The 19,122-nt window shown below is 48.5% G+C and overlaps 1 protein-coding gene across 1 annotated transcript in view; it reads right to left on the reverse strand.

Moving 5' to 3' along the window:
- The window catches only part of TEX11 (testis expressed 11), a 147,451-nt gene that overhangs the window by 52,491 nt on the left and 75,838 nt on the right, over positions 1–19,122 (reverse strand). Inside the window, exons 17-21 of the mRNA XM_075068428.1 lie at positions 8,119–8,221; positions 4,283–4,407; positions 3,423–3,508; positions 2,627–2,680; positions 1,773–1,813 (exon numbers count right to left, since the gene is read on the reverse strand). Coding sequence (XP_074924529.1) covers positions 1,773–1,813; positions 2,627–2,680; positions 3,423–3,508; positions 4,283–4,407; positions 8,119–8,221 — 409 coding nt within the window. The remainder of the gene's footprint in view (positions 1–1,772; positions 1,814–2,626; positions 2,681–3,422; positions 3,509–4,282; positions 4,408–8,118; positions 8,222–19,122) is intronic.

Genomic DNA, 19,122 nt, shown 5'->3' on the forward strand with positions numbered 1-19,122 from the left:
AAAACCAGTTTCTCCTCCCTTGGTTTTCATACCTCAACTGCTAGAACAGGGCCTCATCCTCCCTGATTGAACTAACCTCATTATCTCTAGCTTGCTTGCATATATGTACCTGCCCCTGGAAATTTCCACTACATGCATCTGACGAAGTGGGTATTCACCCACGAAAGCTCATGTTCCAAAACATCTGTTAGTCTATAAGGAGCCACAGGATTCTTTGCTGCTCCAACAGACATTGCTACCAAAGTTCTCTGATCAGCAGCGCAGGGACGCAGACACAACTACAGTGGAGCACCCCATAGGGACACTGCTCAAAGAAGAAGAAAAGGGATTTTTTGGGAGGGAGGCGAGACGTAAACTGAAGTGAGTGTCAGTATTGTAATTAGCCCCCCATTTCTCTTACCAAATTTATATTATTTTCTGCAGTTTCTATGTTTCAGAGGAAGAACAGAAGTCACTTTAATATAAACAGTCCTCTTGTAAATAGCTAGGACAATGAAGAGCCCAGCACTTGGCCTTCAACTACCACATTTATAAATTCGCACTGGAAACTCATAATAACAAAACAACTCTTTTCTTTTGTCATAGCTCCTGCCTGCTTAATAAAGATGCTGTTCTGAGCCCTATCCATGCAGACAGAGTAGAGAACTGCCACTTCGGGCCATCCCAGACTAAAGCCCCTACACCTGCTAGTGTGGACGGTACCTGATTGTTTTGACTGCATTTGTGATCATAAGTAGGGTTTCCCCTTCCCAAGGGGAAACTGTAGGAAGAGTGAGCCTTTTGTCTGAGGGAAGCAGCTAACACTGTTACAGGCCTACTAGGAATGAAGCTCTTCCAGCTCTAGTCCGCAGGCTTTTCGGAGCAGAAACACACAGCATTAACTGTACCATCAACATGTTCATAGGTGTACAACCACAGAAAATGGATGGGGGCTAATCTAGCTACAATGAATCAGGAAAGAGATCTTGGAGTCATCGTGGATAGTTCTCTGAAGACGTCCACGCAGTGTGCAGCGGCAATGAAAAAAGCAAACTGGATGTTAGGAATTATTAAAAAAGGGATAGAAAAGATGACGGAGAATATCTTATTGCTCTGGTATAAATCCATGGTGCGCCCACATCTTGAATACTGCATACAGATGTGGTCTCCTCATCTCAAAAAAGATATACTGGCATTAGAAAAGGTTCAGAGAAGGACAACTAAAATGATTAGGGGTTTGGAATGGGTCCCATATGAGGAGAGATTAAAGAGGCTAGGACTTTTCAGCTTGGAAAAGAGGAGACCATGGCGGGATACGACAGAGGTATATAAAATCATGAGTGAAGTACAGAAAGTAAATTAGGAAAAGTTATTTACTTGTTTCCATAATACAAGAACTAGGGGCCACCAAATGAAATTAATGGGCAGCAGGTTTAAAACAAATAAAAGGAAGTTCTTCACACAGTACCCAGTCAACTTGTGGAACTCTTTGTCTTAGGAGGTTGTGAAGGCTAGAACTATAATAACGTTTAAAAGAGAAGTGGATAAATTCATGGAGGTTAAGTCCGTTAATGGATATTAGCTAGGATGAGTAAGGAAGGGCGTTCCAAGCCTCTGTTTGCCAGAAGGTAGAGTTGGATGGCAGGAGAGAGATCCCTTGATCATTGCCTGTTGGGTTCATTCCCTCTGGGGCACCTGGCATTGGCCACTGTCGGTAGACAGGAGACTGGGCTAAATGGATCTTTGGTTTGACCCAGTATGGCCGTTCTTATGGTCTTATGTAAACTACGTACCTGAGGTCAAGTAAGTCAGAAGTGTGTCCATATCTTTAGTCCTAGAGAGAAGAAAAATCCAGTTTTACAGAACACTTTATTATTTTATATGGTATGACAGAATACGATAACTAATTACAGATACAGTACTCCTGCTTTTGTCGAAAGCATATAGACTCAAAATCCATAGTGTTGTAAGACCTGGAGTAGCAGCGTAGCAGGCCCGTAGTAAGAGTGTTATAGGCCTGTAGATTTGTAGGCCAAAGGAGGAATGTTGTAGGAGATTTTCAGAAAGGAAGCCACAGACTCAGCTTCCAAGTTTCATTTACATAGCCTTGTTTCCTTGCAATATCAGAAGTAAGCTGTATGGTACTAACTCCAACTTGGGTGCATAGCAAAGTGATATAGCCCACTCCAAGGAGACCCATTGTCTACTATCAACAATATTCCTTTCCTGAGCTTTTGGGCACTCAACACAGAGTTGAAAAATGCTTGGTCTCTGGCAGGGAAGACCACACTGTTCTCAGAGCTCTTGACAGGTACATCCTCCAAATGTCAACTGGAGATGTCAACCTCAGAGAGGCCGCCTGATCCACATTCCCCACTGAGGACTGATTTAGTATATCATGCTGGCATCCAGCTAACAGGAAAGGGGATGGAATGCAGGTACTTGGAGGAAAGTTATACAAGGTGAAGAGCTGGTCACACTTGAAGCCACTGGGCCCAGTCCTTGAAGTTCTTGTTCAGTTATGTCAACTGGTGTTTAGCTTGAACAGGGACCAGTTCCATAATCACATGATAAGAAAATAAAAACCATATATATCTTTTTAGGTGGACAATCATTGTACAGAAATGTATTTAGCAGATGGCCTCACCTGTTCTCTTTGGGTTCTGCCGTGACTTTTGATAACACAAGGCGAACCAAACACCTACATGTAAGAGAAACACAGAAAATGAGACTCAGAAATTACATCTCCATCAATATTTTGTGCCTTTTCAGCCCCAACAAGAGACAACCTTTTCCCAGCTCTTCTCCATGCCATTAATTAAATATACCTACTGAAAGATACAAGGTATCAGATTGGGATTAAGAACTTTATAAGATTTTCCCCATTCTCATCCTTTATTTTGTCCTCTACTTTGCTAAATCAATGCCTGACTGGCTTGGAGTAAACAACAGAAGAAATATGTTTGTCTTATTATTATTATTATTCTTAAAATAGGGTAGAACATTTTAACATGCTATTTTAAAAAATTACTTAAGTTATCAACAAACCCAAGTTTTAGGGCTAAATACCAAACCAGTCTTTTCACCTCTGGGGATGATCGATAGCAAGTCAAATGCATTGATTGTAATTTCATTCTAGTCACTACTGGTCATTTGTCCACATCACAAAAACAACATTAAACTCAGAGCAACTGGCATCCACTGCTCTGAAGAGGCCTATGAAAGGCCTGGTTAAAGGTGTGGCAGTTCAAGATTGAGGTATGCTTTGCAGCATCATCAGATCCTCTGGATTTCAACAGCATAGGAGCTGCAGGTTAGCATAATACACATTACCTGCTCAGTTCTTCACCTTCATGAAAACTAAAAAATTTTCAGATGTAATAAATTAAAAGAAAGAAAAGCAGCACAAATTCCCTTCCTTTATCGGTATCTCAAATACTCACTTTAAAGCTGTAAATACTTGTTGACAATCTTGTGAGTGCTGAGATAAATACTCCAAAGCTTTGATAGCCACAGCCTGTTGTTCATTCTGAAAACAAGTAACAAACACATTTTCTAAAAGCTGTGCCAATCGTCAAGCAACGCCATCCTACCCAACTGGAAAATGTTTGCTGCGTTTATATGGCCTTCTCGTGGGGGAAAGGCAAGAGGATTCTGCATAAGAAACATCCCCAGATGCAAGGAAAAAAATCTTAACGACATATCCTGTGATTCCTTGCGCAATCAGTCCATAGACAGAACAGGATCAATACAGCTTGGGGAAGCCATTAGAACCTGGGATATGATTAGCAAACCCCAAGAAATAGCTGAAAGGGCTGCTCTATATAGGCCCATATTCATTCATTCAGTGCACACACCATTCAATCACTGCTCACAGACAAGCAAGAGGGACAAGTAAATTTTCATAGTCCTTCAGGATTTCCCAACCCCAGAATCTGAGCTCCTTAAGAACATATAAGCAGCTTCTCCTTCTGAATTGAGCATCTTCAGCAATCAAGCCATAGAAGACAACAGAAATTCAGTAGCTTGTGACAGGAGGGAGACCTCAGGAAGCATCTGGTGCAATGTCCATCCACTAACATCTATAGCTCAGGAATTTTCCTTAAGAATTCTTTTAAAACTTTATTTCTTTGGTTTGGAATAAACCTCTGCTTCACTTTATTCAACACACTTGAGTTTACATAGCAAGGTCTTCTCTAGTGTAGCACATAGCAAGAAAAACTACAAGTAGGACAGGCTACAGCTGCTACATCTATTTGAAAGTGAAGCAGAAGTCCAAAAAAACATTATCAGCTCTACCTACCTCTAAAGCAATCTGGGCAGCTAAACTCAAAAGGCTGGTGGCTGCACTTCCATCTGCTAGTAGCTTATCTTCATGCTGAGCTGGCTTTGCTGCTAACTTCCCCATTGCAACAATTGCTTCCACAGCTGAAATACATGAGGAACCAGCTGTTAACAAAATTTTTCATAGAAACTGTCACGGAGTCCCTGGGCGATGCTCTGGAACAGCTCCCCACAAAGCCAGGCAGGACTTTGGGGAGCCTCCTCTCCCTCGGAGCAGACTTGTTCAGGGCAAGAAGCTCACACGTCTTCACCTCCTGGGTCTCTCCTTGGAGCATTCAGCATCCTCTGCCCCTCCGTGGGCTTCCCACAGCGAGCCCACCCAGGCGGGGTCCTGGGGAAGCCACAGGGTTCTGCACCCCCACTTTGCAGTCAGACGTGACTCTCAGCCAGCAAAACAGAGGTTTATTCGATGACAGGAACAGGGTCTAAAACAGAGCTTGTAGATACAGCGAACCAGACCCCTCGGCCGGGTCCATTCTGGGGGGCAGTGAGCCAGACCCCTAGGTCTGCACTTCACTCCTCGTCCCCAGCAAGCTCCAGACTAACCACCCCCTCCAGCCCCTCCTCTCTGCTCAGCTCCTTTCCAGGCCCAGGAGGTCACCTGATCCCTTTGTCTCCAACACTTTCAGTTGGCACCTTTGCAGAGGAGGGGCCCAGGCCATCAGCTGCTAGGAGACAGAGTGCCAGGCATTTAGGGACACTGGCCCCTTCCTCTGTAGCAATCACACACCCTTATCCTACCACCTAGATACTTAAGAACTGCATAGGGGACACTGAGGCACCGACACAGTGTTCAGAGCAAACATTAAGAACAGTCCCAGTTCGTCACAGAAACACACAAAAGTAGCTGTACTCTGATATTTTAACATAAATATCATACTGGTTTGTGGAAAGGCTGACACTTTCAACTAATTTTCACAAGTTCCCCCTGGAAAACCTGTTCTGACTAGGTAAATATGTTAACACCTTTCTAGAAAGCCCAGTGCTTAACTGTGGAGAAATGCTAACGTGGTTTTTCTGGCTACTGCAGACAGTATTGCCAAACAATGGAAGCCTTGTCTAGCACCCCGATTTTGTCGCAGAAAGCAGAACTCTCCCTCTAACATATAACCCATATGCCGGGTGAGGCTCCACTCTCCCATGTCTTGGCTCAAATCAACAAGAGTTACTCCTGGGGGCATTCTGCACCAAAACATTAAAAATTATGCACCAAAATATTATGTGCACCATATTTTAAAATTCTACAAAATTCCAGAGGCTCCAGTGAGGAAATCAAGATCGGGCCCAGACAAGCAAGCAGGCAACAGATAAAGAGACTGGAAAACAGGTTGGGAGCCCTGAGGGACTTAGTGGCAAGAGTAAGGGAAGGAGTAACTACAGGCACGGGGAATTCAGATCCCTCAGACAATTACTTGAAATGGTGAAATCTGAGTTGATGAAAGTGTCATTCTGGGAGATAAGTGATTTAAGGAAAAAGAGTGAGAAGTTAACTCTGCAGAGGCTGGAGGAAATTAAAACAGTTGAAAGTTGTGAAAATGTTAAAAAGGAAAAGGCATTATAGGAAGAGAATTCTTGGTTTCTTTGCAGCCATTTGAAGGAAAAATTGGCCCTTTTCCAAAGGAATGTCTGTAAATAATCCAGGCAAAGAGACAATCTGATTGAAATCATTTGACTATGGACAAATTAGTCAAATTCGCTAAAAGAACACAAGGGGTTTCCACTAGAACTTAACTGCCCCCAAATGTATAAAAGGGAATCTAATCTATGTACAGCTGTGTAAAAATTATTAGAGCAGTGCAAAGGATGTTAAGAAAAAGGGAATGTATGTATGTATCTGTGTGTGTGTGTGCAAATATATTGTGTAAATATGTGATGTTTTAAGGACCTAAATCAACACTCCTGGTTTGCAAAAAACTTGGTTTTTTTGGTTGAAGATGAATTGGTTTGGTTTGGTTTAAATAATACCACTAAAAATCCAATTGAATCTTTTATTCAAAGACGCAAAACAGACAGACACTTTTTGCCAGACACAGGTAATTAGTGTTGTTTGGCTCTGATATTTAGCATTTACCCTTAAGGTACCTCAATGCTTTATAAAGTTCAGTATCTTTTTAAAGACAACTAGGAGAATGGGGAGAGAGTCTGTATTTTTGTTTTTTTGTTTTTTTGTTAACTAAGTAGCAGATAAGAGCTGCAGTAAAAGAGTAAGCAATGAAAAAGACAGTATCCTCTGGAACAATAGCAGGGATGAGATGCACAAAGTAGGAATGTTAGGAACAAGGAAGTTGGCTCTGAGTTCAGACTGTCACTTTGATAAGGGTATATGAAAACTGTGAGCACAAAAGAAACAGTTACACCTTATGTAAAATTGATATGGTTAATATAATGTTATAGAAGTTAATATGAAAAATGTGCATTTTCCTATGACATATGCACTGTACACTACAGAAGGGGTGAAAAGAAAAAAAATGTAAGCAAAACATGCTACTTAATTAAATCCTATTAGGGCTCCAAAAAAGCGCCACAATAGGTTATGTTTTCTTTTTCAGATCACTGTGCGTTTTGGAAGCAGGAGCTAAAAGTGGAAAGTAATCAAAACTCAGGTGGAAGTTCATTTTAAGACAGGTTTCAGAGTAGCAGCAGTGTTAGTCACAAAAAGAACAGGCATACTTGTGGCACCTTAGAGACTAACAAATTTATTTCAGCATAAGCTTTCGTGGGCTACAGCTCACTTCTTCAGATGCATAGAATGGAGCACACAGACAGGAGATATTCATACATACAGAGAATATCTTCCAGTTGGTATGCATACTTCCACCTTTTCACGTTCTCTGTATGTATAAATATCTCCTGTCTGTGTGTTTCATTCTATGCATCCGAAGAAGTGAGCTGTAACCCACGAAAGCTTATGCTGAAATAAATGTGTTACTCTCTAAGGTGCCACAAGTACTCCTGTTCATTTTAAGAAAGAGTCTCTCAGCTCTGCTGATGGCTTTGGGTCCAAAAGCAAGCTAAAAAGCATCTGTGTTGATGCAAATTACGAGCTGATAGGGGAAAGAGAGAACTGCCCATAAATGACAGCACAAAGGAGCTGCAGATAATGGACATAAATGGTCACCAAACAAGCAACTTGTAATCAAGAAGACTCAGATTATGACCCTCCAGAAAGGAAGGTAGAAAAAGGGGGTCAAGCCTGAGAATAAGAGTAGACATAGTCTGTGAATCCCCAAGAGTCCGTGGACCACCAGTTGAGAACCACTGACCTAGAATACAATATATGGAAGAAAAGGAGGGGGTTGAAGATGGAGACCTATGAGATCCCCTCAGAAAGTGGAAGAGAGGAGGACCACCCATCAAAAAACCTGACGGACTGGTAAGAGAGATAAGAGGAGACTTAGGCAAGTCCAGTATCACAAAAGACCAGGGTAGATAAGAAGTCAAGAAGAGGATGATCAACAATGTCAAAAGCAACAGAGACCCAGGAAATCAAGGATGCAACTGAGGCACCGACATTTGGCCAAAAGGAGGCGATTAGAGACTTTGGTGAGAGTAGTTTCAGTGGAAAGGGCAGAAGCTAGATCAGAGAGGTCTAGGATGTAACCTGAAGCAGTGACACAGACAACATTTCCAATTAGTTTCGAGGTGAAGGAGAGAAAGGAATTTAGGGCATAGGTGGAGAAACAGGCTAAGTCAAAGGCAGTTTTTTTGTTGGGAAAAGACCAACTCAATAAAACAGCAAAATAATCATGTGTTCATATGTACACAGCAACATATTACCCTTCTAATTGTTTCTACCTTTTTCAGTGTTACCCTCCAAGACCGCAATCTTATACACACTGAATTGAGTGAAGATGCTGCTGGGATCACACCTCTCTGCCTCCTTCACTGCCTCTTTTGCCTGTTGACAGAAAAGATTAACAGGATTTTATCACAGTCATGACAAGCAGTCAATAACACACATTGTAGCAGGGGTGAGCTAAACTGAGAGAGAAGATATTAATGATTATATATGTGTTATTTAAACAGCTCCACAGCTGTATAAAGCTTGGTGTTTTACAGACAAAGAAAAGTCCATGCCCTGAGGATCTTAAAAGTCTTAAGTTATCCAGAGCTGAAAAACAAAATAAAAGTCACAAAAATAAGCTTTTGAGCACATATAGAGGGACAATAAATGTTAATGTTGCAGTTAAACATTTAAAACTCAAGAAATGCTAAAATTACAGTTGCAAACAAACCCTTAATTCTGACCCCTTAACAATAGAGTAGTTAATTTCAGGGTCACACACTGTTTCTCAACAGATACAGTATAACATCAGACCATTTCTTCCACAACCTTGGAAGTTTCACCTTGTGAGCTAAGAAGTAAGAGTGAAATTCAACCAAATGCAGAAGGCCAGCACAAGGCATAGGCTCTATTACAGTCTCACTGTGCTGACCCACTGGACGGGGTGAAATTCATCTTGAATGGAGGTAGGGGTCTGCAGAGCATCTTGTTTATAAATGACTCTCCTGGACTCTACTTGGCATACGCAGCAGTACACGGAAACAGAAGTTGCCACATATATCCAAGGTTAAATAATAGTGTTTTGCTTTGTCCCTGTCTAGTGGTGGCTGGGACAAAAAGGTTGATTAACTTGCTGCATCCCTGATTCTCAGATGCGGGTCATTCAGCTCTTGCAGTTCAGGCACTTGCATTTAGATATAAAGTCCCAGGTTCAACCTCTGCTGCCAGGGCATGCATGGGGATTAGAGCTGGATGGACTTCTAAAACTCAGGCAAGCTTCCTCATCTAGGTGGAACATGTTTCAGAGTAGCAGCCATGTCAGTCTGTATCCACAAAAAGAACAGGTGCCACAAGTATTCCTGTTCTTTTTAGGTGGAACATGTAATCCATACCCGCTTAGTGAGATGCTCTGTCCCTCTCTAGTGGTAGCTGGGAAACATATAGAGATTGATGAGCTGGCTAACAGAGTGGGCCCGTTTAATTCAGGCAGTGAAGGCTTCTGCTTTAAGATCCAGAGAGCCAGGGTTCTCTGCTGCTGCCAAGGACCCACCTCGGGGTACAGCATAACAAGTGAAGAAGGCTAGTAGTGCCATCAATAGTTAACACTGTCTGACACTTCAAAATACAATTTCCAGTTGCTTACAACGTTGCCAAACTTTGTCCCTTCAAGCTAGAAAACACGGTTACTCACCCTTGTAACTGTTGTTCTTCGAGATGTGTTGCTCATATCCATTCCAGCAGTAGAATGTCGCGCCGCGCGTGCACGTTCGTCGGAGAACTTTTACCCTAGCAACTCCAGCGGGCCAGCAAGTCGCCCCTAGAGTGGCGCCGCCATGGCGGGTGATTTACCCCTGCCGGCCCGTCCGCTCCTCAGTTCCTTCTTGCCGGCTACTCCGACAGTGGGGAAGGAGGGCGGGTGTGGAATGGATATGAGCAACACATCTCGAGAACAACAGTTACAAAGGTGAGTAACCATGTTTTCTTCTTCGAGTGTTGCTCATATCCATTCCAGTAGGTGATCCCAAGCCTTCTAGGCGGTGGGGTCGGAGTGAGAGGTCACAGTGCGTAACACAGCAGAGCGAAGGCCGCATCATCCCTGGACTGCTGGACGCCAGGGCATAATGGGTAGCAAAGGTGTGCACGGAGGACCAGGTCGCTGCCCTGCAGATCCCTGAGGACCGTGCGAGGATGCCGTCGATGATCCTGGGCTCTGTGGTAGAGTGCGCCGTTACTCTTGCCCGGAGGGAGATGGGCCAGGTCGTACAGGTCGTGTATACAGGAAGTCACCCATGAGGAAAATCCTCTGAGAGGAGACTGGTAACCCTAACCGCTCACGACGGCGACAAAGGCTGGGTGGACTTACGGAAGGTTTGGTTCACTCTATAATAAAAGGCGAGCGCTCTGCGCATGTCTAAGGAGTGTAACTGTTGCTCCTTGCGAGACAAGTGCGGTTTCGGGGAATAAGAAACAGGTAGGAATATGTCCTGGTGACAAAAGGCCCGAGCGACCTCGGGAAGAAATCCCGGGGTGCGGCTCTGCATTGCACCTTGTCCGATGGAACAACCGTATACGGGGGATCTACGACGAGGGCGCGCAGTACTCTGATGACGCGCCGAGCGAGAGTGAATTGCCACCCAGGAATGCCGTCTTCCAGGACAAGTAGTAGGAGGGAACACGTAGCAGCAGCTCAAATGGGGGAGACATGAGATGGAACAGCAAGGTTGGAATCTGTCCGGAGGGGGCTGGGTGGCAGACCGGGGTAAGGCGGCTCTCAGCCCTTGAGGAATCCAGACACCATTGGGGTGCGAGAAACCGGAGCGCCACATCCCCTGGTGGAGGTGGAGATGGCCGCTAAGTGATCAGGAGAGAGGACAGTGCCAGCTTGTTCCTTGAGCGACCACAGGGTAATCTAAACCACTGGGATGAAACATCGGTGGGAGGGAAGCGCTTCCCCACACAGACGTAAAACGTTCCATTGGCCGTATGTCCGCCCGTGTTATGATTTTCTACTTCCCAAAAGTACTGAGCTCACTGGGAAGAGCAATGTAACTTGGACCGGTTAGCCACTCAGGAGCCACGCTGAGAGGTAAGCGACTGAGGTCGCGGTGACAGAGGCGGCCGGTGGTCTGCAATGATAAGTCCAGGTGAAAAGGCAGGGAACCGGGTCCGACTAACCGAGGGTCCAGCAATAGAAGAGTACCAATGCTGATGGGCCCCATGCCGGGATGCGATCAGATCAAGCGGGCCGCCCCTGCGCGGCTTCAGAGGACCTGTGGACTAACGGAACGGGGGACGCATAGAAAGATGCCGTTGCCCAGGAATTAGAAAGGTCGTCTGCTATTGAGCGCCGGCTGCGGCCATGGAAAGAGCAGAAACATCGGCACTTCCTGTTCCTGCATGTGCAAAGAAGTCCATGTGGGGATGCCCCCACCGTCGGAAGAGAGGCAAGGGCGACGTCTGGCGCAAGGGACCATTCGTGGGAGCTGAAGGACCGGCTGAGACGGTCGCAGGTATTCGAGCTCGGGGCAAGTAGGAAGCGATCAAGGTGAACCGAAGTGGGCTAGGTCAAAAGTCCCACAGTATCATGTGCTTCCTGGACAAAGAAGAAGGAGATTCGTTCCGCTTGCTTGTTCAGGTAGTATACCGGCCGTTGTGTTGTCGATAAAAGAATGAAACACAGCCGCCGTGGATCTTAGATGAACGCGAGACAAAGCCAGGCGGAACCGCTCCTCACTCCCGGGAATGTTCGATATGGAGGCGAGCCTCGGGAGAAACACGACCCTAGGGTCCTGAGGGTCCCGTAGGTTGAGCCCCCCATCCCAAGTCTGATGCTCGCATCAAGGGCAGCAGGGCTGGGGCTGATGAAATGGAAGCCGCCGCACTATACGACGGACACTGTCTAGCCACCATTGAGACAGGGAGGACGACTTGGGGAATCGGGACTACTGTGTCCAACGGGCGACGCTGGCCGGACGGAGCTGAGGGAAGCCAGGATTGCAGGGGCCGGAGGCGCGTCGCGGCGTGCGCTGTGACGAAAGTGCAGGACTGCCATGAGCCCCAAAGCGTCAGTAAGTGCGCAAGGAAGGTCCAGAGGTGCTGACTGTAGGCTCAGATGATGGGCTGACAGCGTATGAACCGTGCCGAAGGAAGGGACACCGCGGCTATAGCAGAGTCTAGAACGGCTCCAAACACTCTGTCCTCTGAGAGGGGATACACGGACTTCCACATTGAGCAACAGCCCGAGACTGGAGAAAAAGGCGGCTGACACTTGGAGAACGATTGCTCCCGGCGCACTCCTCGTGATCTGGAGTCTGTGACTGGTCCCCGATACGCCAGTCGTCGAGTAGGGGAACACGTTTACCCGCTGCGACGAAGAAAGTCGACGACTGACGGCCATGCATTTGGTGAAACACTCTCGGGCCGGTGAAGATCCGAACAGAAGGACCGTGATTGATAGTGCCGGCCGCGACAATGTGAACGAAGGAACCTTCGATGGGGCCGGAAAGATGGATATAGAAATAACAGGCGTCCTGCATGTCGAGGGGCGGTACCAGTTCCAGGATCCAGGGAAGGAAATAATGGTCCCCAAGGAAACCAGGCGGAACTCAACTTCAGTAGTAATCTGTTGAGTTCACGGAGAATCGGAGATGGTCGGAGACTCCCTTGGTTTGGGGATCAGAAAAGAACGGGAAGTAGAACCCCTGCCGTCTCGTCCTCCGGCACCTCCTCTACGGCCCCCTTGTCGAGGAGCGTTGCAACCTCTTGGAGGAGGATTTGCTCGTGAGAGGGGTCCCTGAAGAGAGGACGAGGAAGGGGGGCAGGAGGGCGGGAACGAAGCAAACTGCAGGTGGTACCCAAGCCGCAGCGTGCGGAGGACCCAACGATCTGTAGTAAGCTGGCACCACGCGGGAGGAAGAACGAGAGACGGTTGGAAAAGGAGGAGATGGATCCACGGAAAGAACTGGTACAGCGCCCCCGGGCGCACCTTCAAAAGGACGGCTTCGGACCGGAGGACGGCTTGGAGGGGACCTTGATTTTGGCCCCTTGGTTGCCAGAGTGTCTGCGCCTGCCACTTCTGTTGCGTCTCCTGGCAAAGTCTTGCCTTTGCCTGGGTTGCGGGAAGGCCTGCGCTGTTGTTGCGGCCTGAACGGTCGACGCTGTGTTACTGGCGTGTGCATCCCTAGGGCACGCATAATGACCCTATTGTCCTTGAGACTTTGCAGGCGAGGGTCTGTCTTGTCAGAAAACAGGCCCTGGCCCTCAAACGGAAGGTCCTGTATTGTGTCTGGAGTTCCGGAGGAAGACCAGAGACCTGTAGCCAGGAGATGCGGCGCATAGTGACTCCGGAGCGAGAGTCCTGGCGCTGAGTCTGCTGCGTCCAAAGACGCCTGCAGCGAAGTGCGCGCGACCCTTCTGCCTTCGTCCAGTAGGGCACTGAACTCTTGTCGAGCATCTTGTGGGAGAAGCTCCCTAAATTTATCAGCCGCTCCCAGGTGTTATATGAGTAGCGGCTGAGCAGGGCTTGTTGGTTCGAAACCCGCAGCTGTAACGCTCCTGCGGAGTAGACCTTACGGCCGAGCAGGTCCATACGTCGCGCCTCCCTAGACTTTGGGGCCGGAGCTTCTTGCCCATGCCGTTCCCTCTCGTTCACACAGATTGAACGACGAGGGAACATGGGCTGGATGAACGTATACAGTACTCGTATCCCTTCGAGGGACCATATTTGCGCTCCACACCCCGAGCAGCGGGGGAACGGAAGCCGGTGACTGCCAGATGGTGGTGGCGTTGGCTTGTATGGTCTTTATGAAGGTAGGGCGACACGAGTGGGCGCATCTGCCGAGAGTATCGTGACGACCGGGTCTGCAACCTCGGAGACCTCCTCAGCTTGGATGCTCATGTTTTGTGCAACGCGCCTGAGGAGATCCTGGTGTGCCCTGAGGTCTAGCGGGGGGGGGACGGTGGTGTGTCGTCCCGCCACCGCTTCATCCGGCGAGGATGACGAGGAGAGACCTGGCAGAAGTGGGTCAGGTGGCGGCTCAGAATGGACGCTGTCTCTGGCACCTGCGGGGGTTCAGTCTCGGGCGGGTGGGACGACTGTTCCTCTCTGCAGGGGATGGTGGGGGGCGTGAAAACGTAGCCTCTGGAGCCCTACGCTCTGAGCCAGACGGACGTGGTGGAAATTGCTGAGGCCCCTGGGCTTGCTGTACGCCCAGGGTGTCCAGAAGCCCCACTGCTGCGGACCATGTTCCTGGTGACCCTCAGGAAAGAGAGGCGGCGGGCCTGTCAACGTCCAGGTAGACACTGTCCGCCCTGAAGAGACTGAACCCTGTCGAGAGGGCCACGGGGGGGGAACGCGAGTAGTGCGAGTCCAGCGCCCTTGATGGCGACGGCCTCCTCGGTGCCGGGGAGCGGTGCCGTGAGCATACCGGTGCCGGGATCTGGACCGGGACCTGCCACCAGCGCGGTGCCGGGAGGTCGACCGGGATCTGGACCTTCGGTGCCGTGATTGGCTCCTCGAGTCGCGGTGCCGGTAGCGGTGGCTGGAGCCGGAGCGGTGCTGGGAGTATCGGGACCGACGTGAAGAGATCGCGCCGCGAGTACGACCGTGCCGCCGGGGAGAGCGGTGCCGGGACTGCGAGCGGCGCCTCGAACCAGACCTCCCTCGGATCGGGATCGGTGCCGTGACCAGGATCGGTGCCGGGAGCGTGATCGGTGCCGGACCGGAGAATCCGGGACGGTGCTCGCATCGGGGTCGGTTTTTTGCCCTTGGAAAGTACAACCCGCACGCGGCGGTGCCGGGGGTTGGGGCAGCCCAGGCTCCGTCAAGGCAATAAGGTCCCTTGCCGACGAGAATGTCTCGGCGTGGACGGGACTATGAGCTCTACCCCAGATCTTGGCGGGGAGCTAAGAGGGATCGGACTCGACGGACCCGCCGGCCCGGAGTCAACGAAGCCCCTGGCACGGCCAGCGCGGCCGGCGTCGGCATCGGGTGCTCCTTCCGGGGCTGCTTAGCCGGGGTAGAGGATGACGAGGGCCTCTTCCCAGGAGCCGGTGCCGGAGAAGGGTGGTGCCGCTGCGTTTTCGCGGTGCCGGAGGGATCCGGTGCCGGAGCCGCACTCGGTGCCGAGGGCGCGGGGTGAAGTGCCGCTTCCATAAGGAGCGTCCGGAGGCGCTGGTCTCGCTCCTTCTTAGTTCGCGGCCGGAAGGCTTTGCAGATGCGGCACTTCTCCGAGACGTGTGATTCCCCCAGGCACTTTAAGCAGGCGTCGTGGGGATCACTGGTGGCATCGGCTTTTTACAAGCCGAGCACGCTTTGAATCCCGGCGAACCAGGCATCAGCCCGGCGCCAGGCGCGGGAGAGGGCTAGAGCCCCGAACCCGCTAACTAACTAACTATATATATACAAGAACTATAACTATAACTACAACTATATTATACTAAGTAAACTACAACTAACTAACACTAGAACTGTAACGATGAACAAGAGAAGCTAGGGACGTGGAGGTCAGCTATGCCGCGCTCCACAGTTCCAACGACCGACACGGCGGTAAGAAGGAACTGAGGAGAGGGCGGGCCGGCAGGGGTATATATCACCCGCCAAGGCAGCGCCACTCTAGGGGGCGACCTGCCGGCCCGCTGGAGTTGCTAGGGTAAAAGTTCTCCGACGAACATGCACGCGCGGCGCATACACCTACTGGAATGGATATGAGCAAGCACTCGAAGAAGAATTTTCCATGCCGAGTGTCTGCCTCTGGCTGAATTTTTTTTGGAAAGTTTCAGGTCAAATGGCTCAGCCATTTCTGAGAATGAGATTAGGGAAAATACATTGTTTGGCCCAAATTAAAAGAGTATTACAACCATTTTGTTAAGAAGTTCTAGAGCTTTCATGCTTTGGAGCAGGAATTTTAAATTTGTCAGGGCAGTTCTCCTAGTATCAGAGATTTGCCTTCTGCTGTCCCATGAAAATTTCACCCAAATTTGCCAAGCTAGGAGCCTTTGAAAAGTCTCAATCTATAGATACTCAGTAGAGACTTCTTAGAGTTTGACAGCTACATTTTCTGATGATTCCATCTGCACTAAGCATGCTCCAGCTGGACTGGAGGTGCTGAGGACTTTTGCTGAAATTGCTCCTTCTATCAGCCAGGGGCCAACGTGGCACTGAGCACAGCAACTGAGAGCAGGGAGACTGTCTCTCCTATGCTCTCAATGCTCCTGATGCTACCAAGCAGTCAGCACAGTGAAAGGGGATGGAGCTGAGCCTGATTTGAATTCAGAGGGATGAAGAATGGTGGACAAGAAGGCACTGCAGGAACCATGCAGGAGGAGGGAAGTAGAAGTTGGGATGGGAGGAGGGTGGACAGGCACAGAGGGAGGCAAGAGCTGGAGTGGGAGTGGGGAATGGGTAAGAGTAGAGGGGGATGGGGGCCAAAGCTAGGGTGGAGGGTTGGACAGGAGCAGAAGGTATATCTGAGAAGAAAGGGACTGGGACAGTTGAAAGCAGAGGGGCAGAGAGGTCCATAACTACTATAGAAAACTCTCCTTCAGAACCTGGAATTGAACCCAGATGTCCTGAGTTTCTAAATTTCTCTGCTTCCAGTAAATAGCTGTGAAACCCACTGCTAAAACATGTGTCTTCATCTCCCTCTAGTGACTGGTCCATGGAGATGTTAATAGCCTACTACTGCTACCAGTTAGTTCAAGAGGCAAAGGTCAGTGCTGGGGATCTAATGGTCACAAAGCCTGCTGATGATACAAGTTGGAGGTCAGTATAGTTCCTAATGATATAATTATTATTTAATTTGTTTTTTTTTTAAATACGAAATTACATCACAAAACAACATTAAAATAACATTAAGCTTGCAGAGCCAAGCACTCAAGTTAGGCAATGACATAATTAATGTTCACTGTGCAACTTTAAGTTGGTCCCCTCATGTTTACACACTATCATAGGCTTTAATTACATGATCATATAGTAACCTGTTTCAATGCTTAATTGCAACTTTTTGCCTGTGAAGATTTCTTATTTCCAATTTGAATTTTTCTAACTTCAACTTCAGACTCTGGAGCTTGTTATATGTCTTTGCATGTTAGATTAAAGGACCTCTTAAGACACACGTTACTACAGCCTAGTTTCTGTTCAAACATGATTTTAAAGAACTACTGTTAGAAATGTCCTACAAATGTGCAAAGTGTGATGTTCAAATTCTTCTGATTTAGCCAAATCAAAACCCTCTATCCCAAGAATATGTAAAGGCACTTCTCCACAGTGAGGGCTGTTTCTGTTAAATTTAAACATTATACCCTCAGCCATTTTGCTTGTAAAGCTCTAAAATAAATTGAAAGAATTTCTTTCTAATGGGGAAAAATATTTTTTCTCTCTCTTTCTACTCACAAATAGTTGAATGTTTTTTACTCCAAGTTTCACCTTCAGGCAGGTACCAGATCTGGAAAACTTCAGCCCAAAAGATTAAAGTTTTTAAAAGTTATGAGGAACTCAAAACAGAGAGTTAGAATGTAAACATCTGGGCATTTTTTAACAATAGCTGCAACTATGCACCAGGTCTAATATGGTGCTTATTAGCATGGTGTCTACAGCAGGGATTCTCAGGACTAATTATTTGGTGGCCTCAGAGTGCTGCCACCAACTCTTGCCAGTGGCCACTCTCACACTTTTTCCTAAAATACTTAATTAGCTTTTGGAAAAAACAAATAATAAATATGCACATATACACACCCAAATCATGGTAATTTATTTATTGCTAGCTAGTAAGTCTGCTGTGAAAAGTGATATTAACAAACATGCAAGTATCACTTTTCACAGCAGACTTATTCAGCCCCGGCAAGTCTGAGCACAAATTAACCCCTGGATGGGGGATCGGGGAAGGCAGCAGGGGTCAGGGCAATGGGGGTGGGGGCTTGGCTGGGGGCAGCAGTGGGGCCTGAAGCCCCTCAGCTAGGGGACGGAACCCAAAGCCGTACAGCCAGAGCCTGGGGCTGGAACCCAAAGCCTCGCAGCCAGAACATACCTCGCTGCCATCTCCGGGCTTAAGCCCAGATCCTGAGTCCTACCTCCCCGGGGAAGGTGGGGAACTCACCAGCTGCCTGCTCCTCTAGCATTGTGCCCCAAGTGTCTCTAGAGGGAGGCAGTGCCCAACACTTGCTGGAAGCCCCAGCAACCAACACCAAAGCATCCAGGAGCACCAGGGAGGAGGAGGAGCCGCTGCTCCCTCCCTTCCCCATCGCAGCCCAGGAGGCTGTAGCCCAGGGGTGGGCAAAGTACAGCCTGCAGGCCAGATCCGCAGGGACGTGGTGCCAGCCACTTCCATGAGCGGCATGGGGCTGGGGCCGGGCCCAGTGGGAGCCTGCCCTGGCCCCACTGTACACTGCTGCCACCCTGGAGCCACTCCAGGTAAGCGGTGCCAGGCCAGAGGCCTCACCCCGAATTCCTCCTGCACCCCACATCCGAACCCCCTATCCCAAGCCCCCACTGCACCCCAAAACCCCTGCCCTGAGCCCCCACCACACTCTGCACTCCTTCCTGCACCTCAACCCCCTGCTCTGAGCCCTCTTCGGCACCTTGCACCCCTCCTGCACCCTAACCCCCAGCCCTGAGCCCCCTCCCGCACTGTGAACCCCCTCCTGTGTCCTGCACCCCTCCTCTGTCCCAACCCCTTGCCCTGAGCCCCTTCCTGCACACTACACTCCTCCCTCACCCCAACATTCATGGCCCTGCAAGCAATCTCCCCACCCCGATGTCACCCTCCAGCCAAAAAGTTTGCCCACCCCTGCTGTAGCCACAAGAAAAGCCCCGGTGGCCACATTTGAGAAACGCTGGTCTAAAGAACTCCAAAAAGCAACTCCACCCTTCCAGACACCAGACTCCAGTAAATTGTTCACTATTTCCCCAGACTCTTTAACGCTCACCTTTTCTATAGAGTCTTCAGTTCCAGAAATTTTACTGGGCTGGGACACATGAGGGTGCAGCACTGCTCCCCTAACATCTGTCACACACATTAGTAGCATACAGTGAGTTTCCAAGAGACTCTTACTTTGCTACAGGACATGCGACTCGCAATGTCAGGTTGGTGTGTACACAGGAAAGTGAATGCCCTCAACTTCATGAGAATATCACACGAGATGTCTTTTTATCAATACATTAGAAGCTAGAGGAAGACCAAAGACACGGTAGGCCCACTGCTCAGTGAGGAGGGAGAAAAAGTAACAGGAAACTTGGAAATGGCAGAGATGCTTAATGGCTTCTTTGTTTCGGTCTTCATCGAGAAGTCTGAAGGAAT

The sequence above is a fragment of the Chelonoidis abingdonii genome, chromosome 8 (genome assembly GCF_003597395.2).
Source record: "Chelonoidis abingdonii isolate Lonesome George chromosome 8, CheloAbing_2.0, whole genome shotgun sequence".
Classification (NCBI taxonomy): Eukaryota; Metazoa; Chordata; order Testudines; family Testudinidae; genus Chelonoidis; species Chelonoidis abingdonii.